A 14,321-nucleotide genomic window follows, 5' to 3' on the forward strand; every position below is an offset into this window, starting at 1 on the left:
GAATATAAGTCTGTTCAGGAAGTGTGTGCATGCTTTAAAGATATGAATGGTTGCAAATATTGACATTGAAACTTTTTTATAACAGTCTATATTTAAATTGTTATCTATTATCATAGACTAGATACGTTCAAATTCGAATTAAAGTTAAAGGGGAATTATGTTGGTCGTTCTCTCTATAATATTTCAAAAAATAGTTAATGCAAAATGAATACAGTATATAGAAAATTTCATTCAAATTACTTTATTCTGAGCGAAGTTATCAATGTTTGTAGTCTTGACAAGATGTGTCCATTGATCGTAACCACCGTGCTGGCCATTCGAGTCTTAGCCTTGCTTCTCCATTTTTTAATTAAATCATTAAATGGCCAAATAGATCGTTCTAATCTACTTAAAATCGGTTCAATCCCATGGCATCGAGGTTTAATTGTGGCCTTGTCATGTAAGTAAATGTCTAATCACTTATTATTTATATAGCATTTAAGGCCTAAAGAAAGGCCTGCTGTAATTAGGCAGATTTAGCTCTTACATAATGCCTGTTTAATATACGAGGGTTGGCTGAAAAGCTCCAAACCTGTCTGGGAAAGACATGTACAAATTCGATGGTTTCCATTTATTTTTCTGCAAACTCCCCTTCCAGGTGTACACACTTTTGAGAACAATGTTGCAAGGCATGGATGCTGGTCAGGAAGAAATTTTCTTAGAACGCCCTCAAAAATTCGTTCACAGCTGACATGACGTCATCATTACTAGGAAAATGACGACCGGTTATAGTTCCTTTTTGGTTACAAATCTGGCCAAAAATAGTATTATGATCTGCTTCAAAACGGTACCCATCTTCCAAAAACTGTTGTCATTCTTAACTCAGTGGCAAACGTTTGTTTCAATCCAACTGATATATACTTTTCATGTTTATAACTTTTCAGCCAACCCCCGTATTAGACACAGCAGCAACAAAAACATCGGATTAAGAGGCTCAAAGTCATTGAAAGTATTATGGTAGTCCCAATATATTATAATATGTAATTCTAAAGGATACTAAACCAACCATTCTTTTTATTAAAAAAAGAAGACCTCGCTTCCTCTGCACCCTAGTAGTAATCTAGAGCTCCCACCCCCTACACATAAAGTCGCAATACCCAAAATAAATTTGGTGAAGCAAGCCTCCTTCTCCACTTTTTAAAATCTCGAGCGCAATGGTCCAAGGGGGCGCTGGTTCTATATGCAAATGAATTATGGTTCTGTCAGTTGCTATGGACAATGGTGTCAACAAAAGTTAGTTACATGCAAGTACCCAAACCAAAATCTCTAAATGTAACAGAAATATGGAATCCTGAACTAGAAAAATGTTAGATATAACTAGATAATTCTCGGTTGAGGGTATACGCAGGCCAGCAACTATTCAGTTTTCGTACACTTTATCATCATTTATAAACATGGATTCCCGTAAATATACTTCCGCTGCATCCACCTTTCCCTTATCTCGTGACAGTCAATTCTTTATATGAATTTTTTCGTTTTGAGCTCATATCCTCTCAAACTCAAAGTCTCTTTTAACAACTTTTTGTATTCAAGGGAATTATCAGTGACCTGTAAATCGTCTGCGAATCTGTAGACTTAATAGTAAGTGCAGGAGGACCGCACTACACGCAAAACAAATATCTACAAGATAAACCTGCGGACAAGACAGAAAGTAGACATTGCACCAAATAAATAAACAAATATCAAATCAAGTGAATGGATCCGGGTGCCAGACTCGAGTTTACCTTCTTTTTTTTTTTTTTTTTTTTTTTTTTTTTTTTTTTTTGCCCCACTTCACAGTCTCAATCGACGTTACACATACCGTAATAAAATATTTATTGGGAATTGTGTTGAACCAATTTTACCCCATGTCATATTGGTTAATGCTCGGTTCCCACTGTATTCGTTGCGTTACGATTGAATTGTCTCTATTCAGTCCACGATCTAGCACGTGGAGATACGACGTGCGGATATGTTTCGACACGATTGCTTCGACTGACCTCATAAAACTTGATAGGATCACCACGATTAAAACCACGATTTCAATCATAGGCTCTCGGAGCGAATCGTGATAGTGCCCTAACCTAGCATTAATAGCAATATTATATTGTCCTTTAATAACCAGTCACGATCGAGTGGCTGGAAAAGAGAGAATAAAATTTGGCGCGTGCGTATTGTACATCACCGGTAAGACCACGAGGTTTTCAAGATGGCGGCTGGCAGAGTGGATTCGGAGGGAAGGAAGTCCAACCGGTCTGAATCACAAAATGAAATGGATCAAGAGGATTATGAGGAAGAGGAACCCGATTTCAGTGATCCAGAAGACTTTATAGACGATATATCAGATGAAGGTATTGTTAATTATGAGAATAAATCTGAAAATCCATGTTAATATTTGCCATATTTTGGTTGAAAATCAAAATAATGAAAATGAACATATTTTTTGACTTCACTTTGTCAGAATAAACATCTAAATTAAATTGTTGATCGTTAATTATAAAATTATTGATTATACTCATAAAGATTCAGCTACTACCTTGATTTTTAAAATGGTTTTGCATGATGTTGTTTTCCACTGAAACAGGACTTGACAAGTTCACAAACTTTTCAGATCCACTCCAGCTGGAGCACATGATTATATGATATGATGATGCATGATGGCATTGAAACAATATTGCGACGGCTCACAACTTTTATTTGGGTTCCAAATAGCAATAAGCCCAATATAATATTGCTAAACACAAATATTAAAATATATACCAACTTTATGGTGTACTGCAGTAATAATTGCTAGCTTTGCTTGCAGACAAAATATTATTTTAAATTTGATAATTGAAGTAATGTCTTGTAATTATAAAACAAGTGATGATCATTTGCAACATTACTTATTCTATTGTATTTTTATTTTCAGATCTTTTACCCGATATTTTCAAAAACAAACCAAATGAAACAGATGGTATTGATTCTGTTGTGATTGTTGATAACGTGCCACAAGTTGGTCCTGAACGATTAGAAAAACTGAGAAATGTTATCACTAAAATTTTCAGTAAATTTGGTAAAATCAAGAGTGATTTTTATCCAGTTGATGAAAAAAATGTAACTAAAGGGTCAGTAATTAATTTTATTATTTATGTCGGGTGGTGTCCGAAAGATCTCAACGCATATGCAATAGCCTATAATCTATGTGGGTTGCAAGGTTCTCCACTTACCTCTTTGTTCTAAGGACATATATATATGTAAGCAAATTATATACCTACATGTAGTAAGAATAGAAACACTCCCTTTTTTAGTCCCAAAGTGACGAAAATCATAGATATTAACCAGTTCAGTGTCTTCCTAATCCTATACTTAAAAAAAAAAATCCCACTGATCCTTATTCATAGAATTTTGAATCCCTTGCAGATTACAATATCGTGGAAGTTGAATCTCTAAAAGGAATATCAGTCCAAAAATAGTCCAGTCGATAGTTCCATTACAGTGTTTATTTACAAAGATCTGATTAATGAATTGAAAATTATTTTCTTAAATGATTAGATGTTTGAAAAATTCTAATAACTGCTTAACATTCTTTTTGTATTAGGTATTGTTTTGTTGAGTTCTCTTCACCTCTTCATGCTCAAGAAGCTGTGAAAGTCGCTGATGGATATAAACTTGATAAACAACATACATTTGCTGTTAATCTCTTTTCTGATTTTGAGAAGTAAGTACCCAGTACTAGTGAGCCAACATCTTTTGCTTTTAAGTCAAACTTTGCAATGTTGTGGTCGTATATTGTAATCGTCATTACCTACATTAAAATAAATATGCAAAATACAAAGGTTAATTGATGCACAATTGTCCAAAGAACAAACATTCCCAGTTTCATGTAGATATTACTCCAATTAGCGGAGCCATAGGCACTTTTTTTTTAAGAGCATCACCCTAAGAAGACGGCAGTTACCAAGTGGATGGAACTTTAAACTGAAGAAAAAAAATATGTAACTTAATGTAAAATAAACATGACAGTTCTATAACAATTACTGTAGTTCTATTAAAGCTACGTTTCAACAATGATTCTCTTGTTGGTGCCATTCAAACAGTATAACTTTATGTAATTGAATTATATGTTGAATTTGTTTTAATTTAAGGTATGAAAAGGTTCCTGACGAAATTGAGCCCCCAGAACCCAAGCCTTACCAAGATCCAGTAAGTATAAGATAGGTCTATATATATATATCAAATTTGTTTTTTAGTTTGAACTTCAAATAAGTACTAGTCGGCCATACTTGATGCATAGTTTGTAAAAGTTACTTGTGGAAAGAGACTTATAAATGTATTATACTGATTTAATCAAGATCTCTGGTTCTAAAGATTAGCATTTTATTTTACTGAAGCAAATACTATCCATGATTTGTGCCTTTAACTGTAATCGAAATGGATGTAAATGTTTAATAGACTAACCATAGTTATATAATCACTGACTTGGTCATATGTGAATCTTGACATTATTTGAAAAATGAATGCAAATGGTTTTTTCTTTCGCAGGGTAACTTGATGTATTGGCTACAAAATAAAGAATGTCAGGATATGTTTAGTGTTATCTATGAAGGTGGAGAAAAGACATGTATATATTTAAACACTACAGAACCTTCTGTAGTTGAAGAAAGAGCTGTGAGTTAATAATTCTTTCTTATTTCAAGAACTATTGGACAATCTTGAAGATATAGACTTGGTTCTTGTCTTAAGGAGATATGTTCTATAGGGAACATGACTGAAATCCTAAATCAGGCACTGCCAAAGCTTTTGTGGTTGTTCATCATCACTCATATATTTCTCAGAAATATTAATAACTAGCGGTTGGCCTGGCATAGCACGGGTATAGTCATGAACCGGAAGTAGCATAACTCCGAAACCCGAAGTGGTGGTCTATCACCACCAGGCCTGTGCTACTCCCTGGTCCAAACTACCCCTATGCACCCAATTTCAGCCCTAGTGTCACTGCCAACCCTGAACAAACAAATGACGGTTATAAATATTAGTATAGATTAATATATTATTAATATATGAATAATACAAAACAGAAACAATAATAATAGTAAATCTTTTTGAAAAACTGTATTTATTATCAAAGTTAATTATAACAATATGATGTCTGTTTCAGAGGTGGACAGAAACCTATGTAAGGTGGTCTCCAAATGGTACATATTTAGCTACTCTTCATTTGAAGGGTATAGCATTATGGGGCGGAGTAAAATTCAGTCAAATCATGCGATTTAGTCATCCTGGTGTACAGCTCATTGATTTCTCACCCTGTGAAAGGTAATGAAATGTTTTGTTAGTAATATAGTTCCATTGGTGATGGAAATGGTGATCTGCCATAACAAAGCTAGCTAAAATGTGTCATGTTAGTTTCAAACGATTGCATATGGGGAATTGGTCTTTTAAATTGCTGTCAACCATTGAATATACCACAGTTGGTTCTGTAATCTGTGAAAGATAGTTATATTCTTAAAATATTGATATCATCTGTCTAGTTTTATAATCTTTAAGATGTAAATATGTTCCAATTACATGTATTATATTTTGTAGATATCTTATAACCTTTAGTCCCGTTCAAGAACCCCGTGATGAATCCGAGTCAATTATTATATGGGATATTAGAACAGGTCTTAAAAAAAGGGGTTTCTTCTGTGAAAATCAAAGTACCTGGCCAATCTTCAAGTAAGTTTTGTTTTGTTTTCATACTGAAAAGTATTGTTGCTGCCATACATCTTAAAACTTTCTTACTAACATTGTATTTTCATATTATACATGTACATAAATCATTGAAACTTTTTATATTCTTTCTCATTTCTCACTATTTCTTACATTCTCGAATTATAGTAATTTTGATGCAATCCTATACACAAAGTTTTGGCTTAAATCCTTCCAGATATGGCCTATCTGATTGTTATCATCAATAATTACTGGAAGTAACCATTTAACATAGATAATTATGATCAGATCGCTCTGTTTTTGTTGACAAGAATTTTAGCTATGTTTCCTTATCATTGAAACTTTAAATGAAAATCTGATTTTGAAAACGGTCTATAATCGTGTTATATAATTATGATGATGTGGCCCCTGTCCGCCTGGAGATCCGTCCACAATTTCTTTGTACGTTTACAACCTTAAGATCTAGGTTCCCTTACCACCAAAATGACGGTTGAGTTAATTCCCTGAAAGTCGGACCTCTAGAGGTCACAATATTTATCTGATTTTGATGAAACTTGAAATATATGTTTATATCCTAAAGATCATTCTTTTCAAGACTAGCGCTTACCACATTTTTACTTCCTGGATTATGGCCCCTGATGGTCAGAAACGTCGCCTTTTTTTTCTAGCTTGTCTGCCCATCTCTTGCAAAATGTGGGCATATCTTGCATGACAACTGCTTGTTTTTGATTTCAGATGGAATGCTGATGGAAAATATTTTGCTCGAATGGGTCCAGATGCAATCAGTGTTTATGAAACACCAGTAAGTTACAATTCAGTTATAGAAATATAGACTATAATATGAGCAGAAGGACTAAAATGGCGTCACTGTGGAAATCGCTAATATTGAAATTTACCTGTGGCAGGTAACATTGACATTCGGGATCGTGTTAATCTTATGGAAAGGATATGTTGACATATTACTTGCATTATTTAAAAAATTTATGAAGCTTTTCTGGTGGGCTTTAAACATGGGTGGTTGTTTACTAAAATATTATCAACATGCAAGTGGCAAGGTTTCGATTCCCCACTTGAATGTGACAAGGACTGGTGTCACCTGTCCAACCTCATGGATTTTCTCCGGGTCCTCCGGTTTCCTGTTAAATTGGGAGGAAATAAAATTGAACCATATGTTTGTCACGAAATGTCTTAGTTATTGTCGAGTGACCATTAAACCCCACTTCTCTCTCCCTCATTTTCAACATGTCCTCAGTTGAACTAGCCTTATTCCCACTTGTCATTTGTACTCCCGAGGTCAATCTGTGTAAACGTTTGATGAGTTGAAATTCAATAAAAGTGGAAATACAAATGTTGTGCCAAATTCTGCTGTCTTACATTGCACATATTGTGATCATAGTATTTGACATTCACCCCAAGATAGCAGGGGTTTATTTTTTAGACCCATGATATTTGGACCAAGTAATGTAATAGTGATCGAAAATATTCTTTCCTTTTCAGTCATTTGGTTTATTAGAAAAGAAAAGTATAAAAATTCAAGGTGTCAGGTATGGATAGAATATTCTGAATCTGTAATATCATGTTTCAGTGATGGATTATCATTAGATTATAATTTCTACTGCTCATTTATCACTGTAACCAGTCATAGTGTGAGACCACTGTACATTGATTTTTTTTGACTGAGTTATCACCCTTGTAAGAAGCAGATGTTAACCCTTATCTGGTAGTGTTAATTGATCAACGCACGAGTACCACTCTGGTCCAGTGAGTAAGGCACTGACCTAGAGATCAGGATCTGTCTCTTTGTTAGCCATGTAGTTCCCTTAGCTTTTTTGAGTATTATTTACCTTGGTCAGTGGTGAAGGATAGAGGGCCTTGCAAAGAACAGTGTCTAGTCGTTTGAATGGGATGGAAAATGAGGTCCTGTGTAGACATTGGCTGGAACGTAAAAGAAGCCTTGATTGTTGGAATTCAAAATAAGAGTAGGCTGTCGGACCACTGTTCAGACAAAAATGCTCTCATAGCACACATTATACCCCAGTTGGTACAGAAAATAAGACGTTAAACCCCATTACATTTCTTATTAAATGGAGATGGCTGATTGATAAAAATCAGTGTTATTGACAATAGTAAATGGCGACCATCTATTTTGTCTACTTCATTTTCAAAGATGATCGATGATAATGATGAGAAGGAAATGACTGAGATTATATTTCATTAAGATTAAAGGAGTAGCGTTCATTATATTTTGGAAACCCAATTTTGTGTATTTGCCCTTGAACCATGTCAATTAGCATATGCTATGTCTTGAATAAAATTATCCTTTTCAGGGATTTTACCTGGTCTCCGACAGATAATATGATAGCTTACTGGACATCTGAGCATGAACATACGCCTGCACGTGTAGTTTTGATTGAAATACCCAGTCGTAAAGAACTTTGTGTTAGAAATCTGTTTAATGTGGCCGATTGTAAAATGCACTGGCAGAAAGCAGGGGATTATCTTTGTGTTAAAGTTGACAGATATTTTAAAGCCAAAAAAACTGATGAAACAGATCAGATCAAATATAGTGTGAGTAATATATTCTAGAAATATAATACAATTATTGGGTAAACATCCAGTTTTTTTGTTAATGAGCAAGACACTTGCTCGCAACTCCTCTGAAGGTCGCAGGCTCGCTCCTGGTGTTGGTCGAGAAAGTTTATCGTGATTTTCTAGTGTGGTTTCTCCTTGTCAGTGGTGCAGAACAGAGCTCCTGACAAGCACAGTTGTCTAGTTTTTTGGATCGGTCGAAAATCCAAGGTCCCATGTACACATTGGTGTGCACGTAAAAGATCCCATGGCAGTTGGAATTCGATATAAGAGTGGGCTGTAGCGCCACTGCCCAGGTAAAATTTCTCCCATAACACACTGTATGGTGTATGCCCATCTTCTTTAGCCGAGTCGGACCAGAACAGTAGGTGTTAAACCCTATTTCATTTCTTTCCTTATGGCCCTTGTGAATGTTTAAACAACGAAAGTCACTATCAGATCTACTGTTTTGGGGTTTTTTTTGCAATGAATAACAATGCAACAATTTCAGTAGATTACTTGCCCTTGATTGCGTAAACGCCAATGTTATTATACAGTATGAAGATTTAGCTGCTAGAAAAACTTAGCTGATGTAGGCAGATGTTTCGTTTCCTGGCAACCTGTCTATATTATTTGAAATATATTTTCTATGTATGCCAGTACTTCCCATTCATATATATTTTTTTTCATTTTCTTAGGGTATCCATTATAATTTTGAATTGTTTCGAGTGAGAGAAAAATTAATCCCTGTAGATAAAGTAGAAACAAAAGGTATTGTATTTAATATGCACCTGTTTTACTTACTGAAGAACAGTTCCTAATTTAATTGGACAATGTTTCAAAGAGTACTGTTTTCTTTTCTTCCATAATTATGTGTTGTCTATTGCTCTAAGGGATTATTTAACCTACCTACTCTTTGAATCATGTGAAATAATAATTAGAAGATTGTCTGTTGTTGCTAATGAACAAAAACATAAATAATTGAGCTAAATCTAGTAAATCTTATGTTATTTATTTCAGATCAGGTTATGGCCTTTGCATGGGAACCAACAGGTTCTCGGTTTGCCTTTATACATCAGGATGCTCCTAAAATAAATGTTACTGTTTATAAAATGAAACCAGACGGAAAAGTTGAGCTACTCAGTAAGTAACTTTCACTCTAGTTTTAATAATTTTACATTTGAACCGGTACTTTAAAATTTGACATGGTTGATTATCAGATCTTTTGACCCTCAAGGCATCATTCCCATTTTCATTGTAATGAGCATTATTATTTCATTGATAATTCCCCCACTTTAGGTATTAGAGGTGATTTTTTTTTCTCTCGTTAGTTTATTAATTCTGCTAATTCATTTATTAAGCTTTTCAGAAATGTATAGTTCATTTCTATTCCATCAATATTAGATGCCACTTTGTTATGGCTAAGTGGGTAAGACGCTGGCTCGCTAGCCTGGAGGTCGGGTGTTCGATCCCTGCATTGGCCGAGAAAGTTCATCCAGATTTTCCGGCGTGGTGCCCCCTTGTCAGTGATGCAGGATGGAGGGCCTGACAAGGACAGCTGTTTAGTCATTCAGATGGGACGGAAAACCGAGGTCCTCTGTACACATTGGCGTGCACGTAAAAGATCCATTGACAGCTGAATTCGATATTAGAGTAGGCTGTAGTGCCGCTGTCTGGGCAAAATTTCCCATATAGCACACTGTACGGTGTAGGATGTTAAACTCCAATTCATTTCACTTTATGATATGCATTGCCCGGGTTCATAGTGAAAGTATATTTCCATTGCTTCTGAAATAAACTTCAAAGCAAGCCCACATCAGTGGCATAATCTGGAATGTTAGCATATTCGAAGTTCCAAACGATACTTATGTAATAAGATTGCTAACAGGCTTGTGTTTGTGCCTATCAAGTTTGTGGAATTGTTATGTCAAGGTGGATATTGTTATCATATTTATGAATACAACCATGATTGAATGTTTATTAAACTAGTACTTGTTTATTTATAGAAACATTAGAAAAGAGAGTTGCTAACCATTTATTCTGGAGTCCAACTGGTCAGTTCCTTGTTCTAGCTGGTTTAAGAAGGTAAAAAGCTTTAGTAAATTTATTTTAATTCAAAGTTGTAATACCAATAATGTGAAACAAGTTGTAAGACCTGCATATTGTATTGTTTGTAGTACAATAGCTGTGACACACAGCTGATGTAATTCTAATGTACATCAAGGTAGTCAATTATATTATTATCGACTTGTTAGCATAATAGATGCGCTATACATCTTTTTTCTCCCCTATCTATTATAGAAAACAGGGGATTATTTTTGGAACATAATAACTCTGCTTCTAATTGAGGACTGAGGTAACATGTTAAAACTTTGAGTAGATGTTCTCAGAAATATACAATTGGATTGTTGTAGACTTAGGAACACAATAATTGAGTTACAATGTTCAAACTTGGTTTAAAATGCTACAATATTGATATTTTCAGTATGAATGGTGTATTAGAGTTTATAGATACAACTGATATGACAATAATGAATCAAACAGAACACTTTATGGCTACTGATGTAGAATGGGATCCAACAGGAAGATATGTAATATCTGCAGTTAGTTGGTGGGGTCATAAGGTATGTTATATCTGTTAGTTGGTGGGGTCATAATAAGATATGTTAATCTATTTGTTTGTGGGGTCATAATAAGATATGTTAAATCTATTTGTCGGTGGGGTAATAAGATATGTTATATTTATTTGTTGGTGGGGTCATTATAAGACATGTTAATCTATTTGTTGGTGGAGTCATTATAAGATATGTTAATCTATTTGTTGGTGGGGTAATAAGATATGTTATATCTGTTAGTTGGTGGGGTCATATGTTATATCTGTTAGTTGGTGGGGTCATTTAAGATATTTTATTCAAGTAACAATCTCTGGTTGTTTTTATTCAGGTTGATAATGCATTCTGGATTTGGAGTTTCCAAGGTAACTTATTACACAAACAACCAATGGATAGATTTTGTCAGTTATTATGGCGACCAAGACCACCAACCTTATTATCAGAGAAAAAGATTAAGGTAAATATAATAACCTTGTCCCATGCACAAAACAGTTTCATTTTGAGTTGAGGGTCCATTATTATTATTATTAATAATATCAATAGAAACACTAATAAAAGACAAATCTTGTATCTGACAAATCCTAAATTTGTGATAAACAATGTCTGTTAGCGGTGTCTAATTTCTAGACTCGAACGTTATACACATGGGAAGGTATGCTTATTCTTATAAAAACATCTCATACCACTTGTGTGTTTATATCTAGCATCTTATAGAATTCCCATTTGCCGTTCACCTTGCGTAGTTTCTGTGTAGTTTTCCTTCATGTGTTATTTACATTTATAGGAGAAAATACTTTTCCAGATTGTGCAATAAAACAAGACTTGAATTTTGTAAAGACATGAAAGTTTCTATTGATGAAATTTCGACTCGTTACAGATTAGCCATTAGTTGTCATGTATGTATATATATTTTATAAATAAGTATATTTTTTATTTACAGGAGGTTAAGAAGAATCTGAAAAAATATTCTGGAATATTCGATGTTGAGGACAGCCAAAAGAAGAAGACGGCTTCAAAGGTAAAACAAAAACTACTACATGAATTCTGTGGTGGGGATTTGGAAATTTTACAATATTTTATAGCTATTAATGTAAATTTTAAATTGTGTGTGGTGGAGATTCGCAGATTTCACAAGTACATTATATTTTACATTTATTTACATTTCTATTTCTTGGAACCTTAAAAGTAGATGAAAATGGGTCTAAAAGCAGATATTAATGTAATTTCTAAACAATTAGATTCAGTGAAATACGCAAACAGTCCAGTTTGAATGGCAATCGTTTGCGGCTGCTTAGTGCATTCTACACCTGTTTTTATTATTATTTAGTCATTTGGGAATCCGCAATTTTAATTACTTCCACATTGTCTTCTGGTATATGTTTTTCTTAGTTCATTACAAATGGTGCTCAAAACCATTATGTCCATAGAGTACTGAAATGATCATTGTGTCTTAAATACTGGATATTAGAATCCCATATTTTCACGGCAACCTAACAACATCAATATTGATTGAAATACACCAACATTGAATTCTAATTTGTGATTTTAATTCTGAATATTATGGATAATTTTGAGTTTGTGGTTGTTATAATTATTTTATCATCTTGTTATGGTCAAGAGAGTATGACCAGGCATATTTGTTCTTATAAAAGAAATTTCAATCATGGTCATTTGTAATATTTTAGGAATTATTGGAGAAACGTCAACAATTATTGGATGAATTTGAAGAATATAGAAAACAGAAGGTGGAAGAATTTAATAAAACTCGGGATATACGTATTGAAATGAGAGATGGTAAGTTAAATCTCCTGAAAGTCATTTACTTAGTATTTGGGTTGGGTGGTCGAATTGTCTAATATGTGCATTGAGTCAGTTGGCTTGGTTTTGATCCCACACTTCTATGTGACAAGGAGTAGGGTCACCTGTCTAACCTCACAGGTTTTCCTCTCTCTATTGAAGACCCCTACGAGCAATTGAATTAATGAAATATATTAGTCCTGAAATGGCCTAGTTTCTCAGCTTAATCCATGCTAAAATGACTAAAATTGACTGTTTAACATTGATTTTAAAAAAACTAATTTATCAACCATAGAGAAGACCTGGCTTAGATTCAGTTGTATTTAAGATAGTCCAATCAAAAGATTTTACCCAAAACTTGTTGACCTGTTAATATTGCCGAATTTAGTGAAATTTTCAGTTCAATATATCTTTGTAAATAGTGAATGGAATTAAACCATTTTTGGAACAATATTTCTTTTGGAGACTCAACTTTCACAACATTGTAGTTGGCTGGCATGGGATTTAAAATCTCTCAAATGGTCCTTCAGAAAATATGAGAAATTAAGTTGATTTAACAATAAAACGGTGGATAGAAGGTCAAGATGTCAATTTATTTTGTTTACAAAGTGTGTGATTAATGATTTATAGCATGAAATTTTGATTTTCAGATGATTTCTCTTACTGAAAATAAAATTGTTAAATGAATTAATATTCTTTTTTGTAGGTGTTGATACGGATGAATTGGACAGTCATGAAGAAAACTTTGAAGAAGAAACAATTGAATTTCTGGTTAAAGTTGAAGAAATCATCGTCGAAGAGTAGACTACAGACATTTTCTCGTTTTATTGTGTGGCAGCCATCTTGAAAACTTATTACAACCTCGGTATTGGAAGAATTGCAATCATAATATATATTGCGGAAGCTGTTGACATATCTTCAGACTTCTGCTTGCCAATCAATCTTGCATTTTGCAAATTTAAAATTGTAATTATTAAATAATTGTTGGTATATGGTAAATATATATTGTTTTTTTTTTTTAAAGTGCTGATCATGGAGTTGCTGTCAATATTTGTATGTTTCTGTTTTTTGAGAGGTAGAATAATCAAATTATTAGTCTTTAATTCACATTATTTCTCTAATAGTATTCTATATGGCTATTATTCAGGTTATTATTCTGTGCCATTTCGGATAGAAAATCTTTATTTAATTAGAAAGTCTGTAATTCATTCTAAATTTCGTTATATTAAAATTAATTTTAATCAAATGCGTTTTGTTTCATTGAAGAATTTATAGCTATACAATGTTATGTGTGGATTTTGTATAATTAAGTAGATGAATTCTTAAGATATCTGGGTGATATTTAGAAGTAATTTCAGGCAATACTCATGACTACTGGATGCTGCCTCTAGGAAACTGGTTTATCTGTATACAACCAATATAAAGGGGAGTCGTCTATGGGTCGTTTAAATGTCCTTATCTGGGTGATATTTAGAAGTAATTTCAGGCAATACTCATGACTACTGGATGCTGCCTCTAGGAAACTGGTTTATCTGTATACAACCAATATAAAGGGGAGTCTTCTATGGGTCGTTTAAATGTCCTTATCACGACCACAATATAAATAACAATATTGGGGCGTCTTTTCTTTAC

The 14,321-nt window shown here is 33.7% G+C and overlaps 1 protein-coding gene across 1 annotated transcript; it reads left to right on the top strand.

The window, feature by feature from the left end:
• Nucleotides 1-2,189: 2,189 nt before the first annotated feature.
• Nucleotides 2,190-13,935, top strand: LOC126810702 (eukaryotic translation initiation factor 3 subunit B). The gene is made up of 18 exons (XM_050535899.2): nt 2,190-2,369; nt 2,930-3,125; nt 3,599-3,718; nt 4,146-4,203; nt 4,543-4,668; nt 5,159-5,316; nt 5,587-5,718; nt 6,448-6,514; nt 7,210-7,256; nt 8,040-8,280; nt 8,979-9,051; nt 9,301-9,423; nt 10,287-10,365; nt 10,766-10,904; nt 11,224-11,349; nt 11,833-11,910; nt 12,578-12,686; nt 13,396-13,935. The coding sequence occupies exons 1-18, from the start codon at nt 2,228-2,230 to the stop codon at nt 13,491-13,493; spliced, it is 2,112 nt and encodes a 703-aa protein (XP_050391856.1). The 5' UTR covers nt 2,190-2,227; the 3' UTR covers nt 13,494-13,935.
• The last annotated feature ends 386 nt before the right edge of the window (nt 13,936-14,321 follow it).

The sequence above is a fragment of the Patella vulgata genome, chromosome 2, assembly GCF_932274485.2.
Source record: "Patella vulgata chromosome 2, xgPatVulg1.2, whole genome shotgun sequence".
NCBI classification, from domain to species: Eukaryota; Metazoa; Mollusca; class Gastropoda; family Patellidae; genus Patella; species Patella vulgata.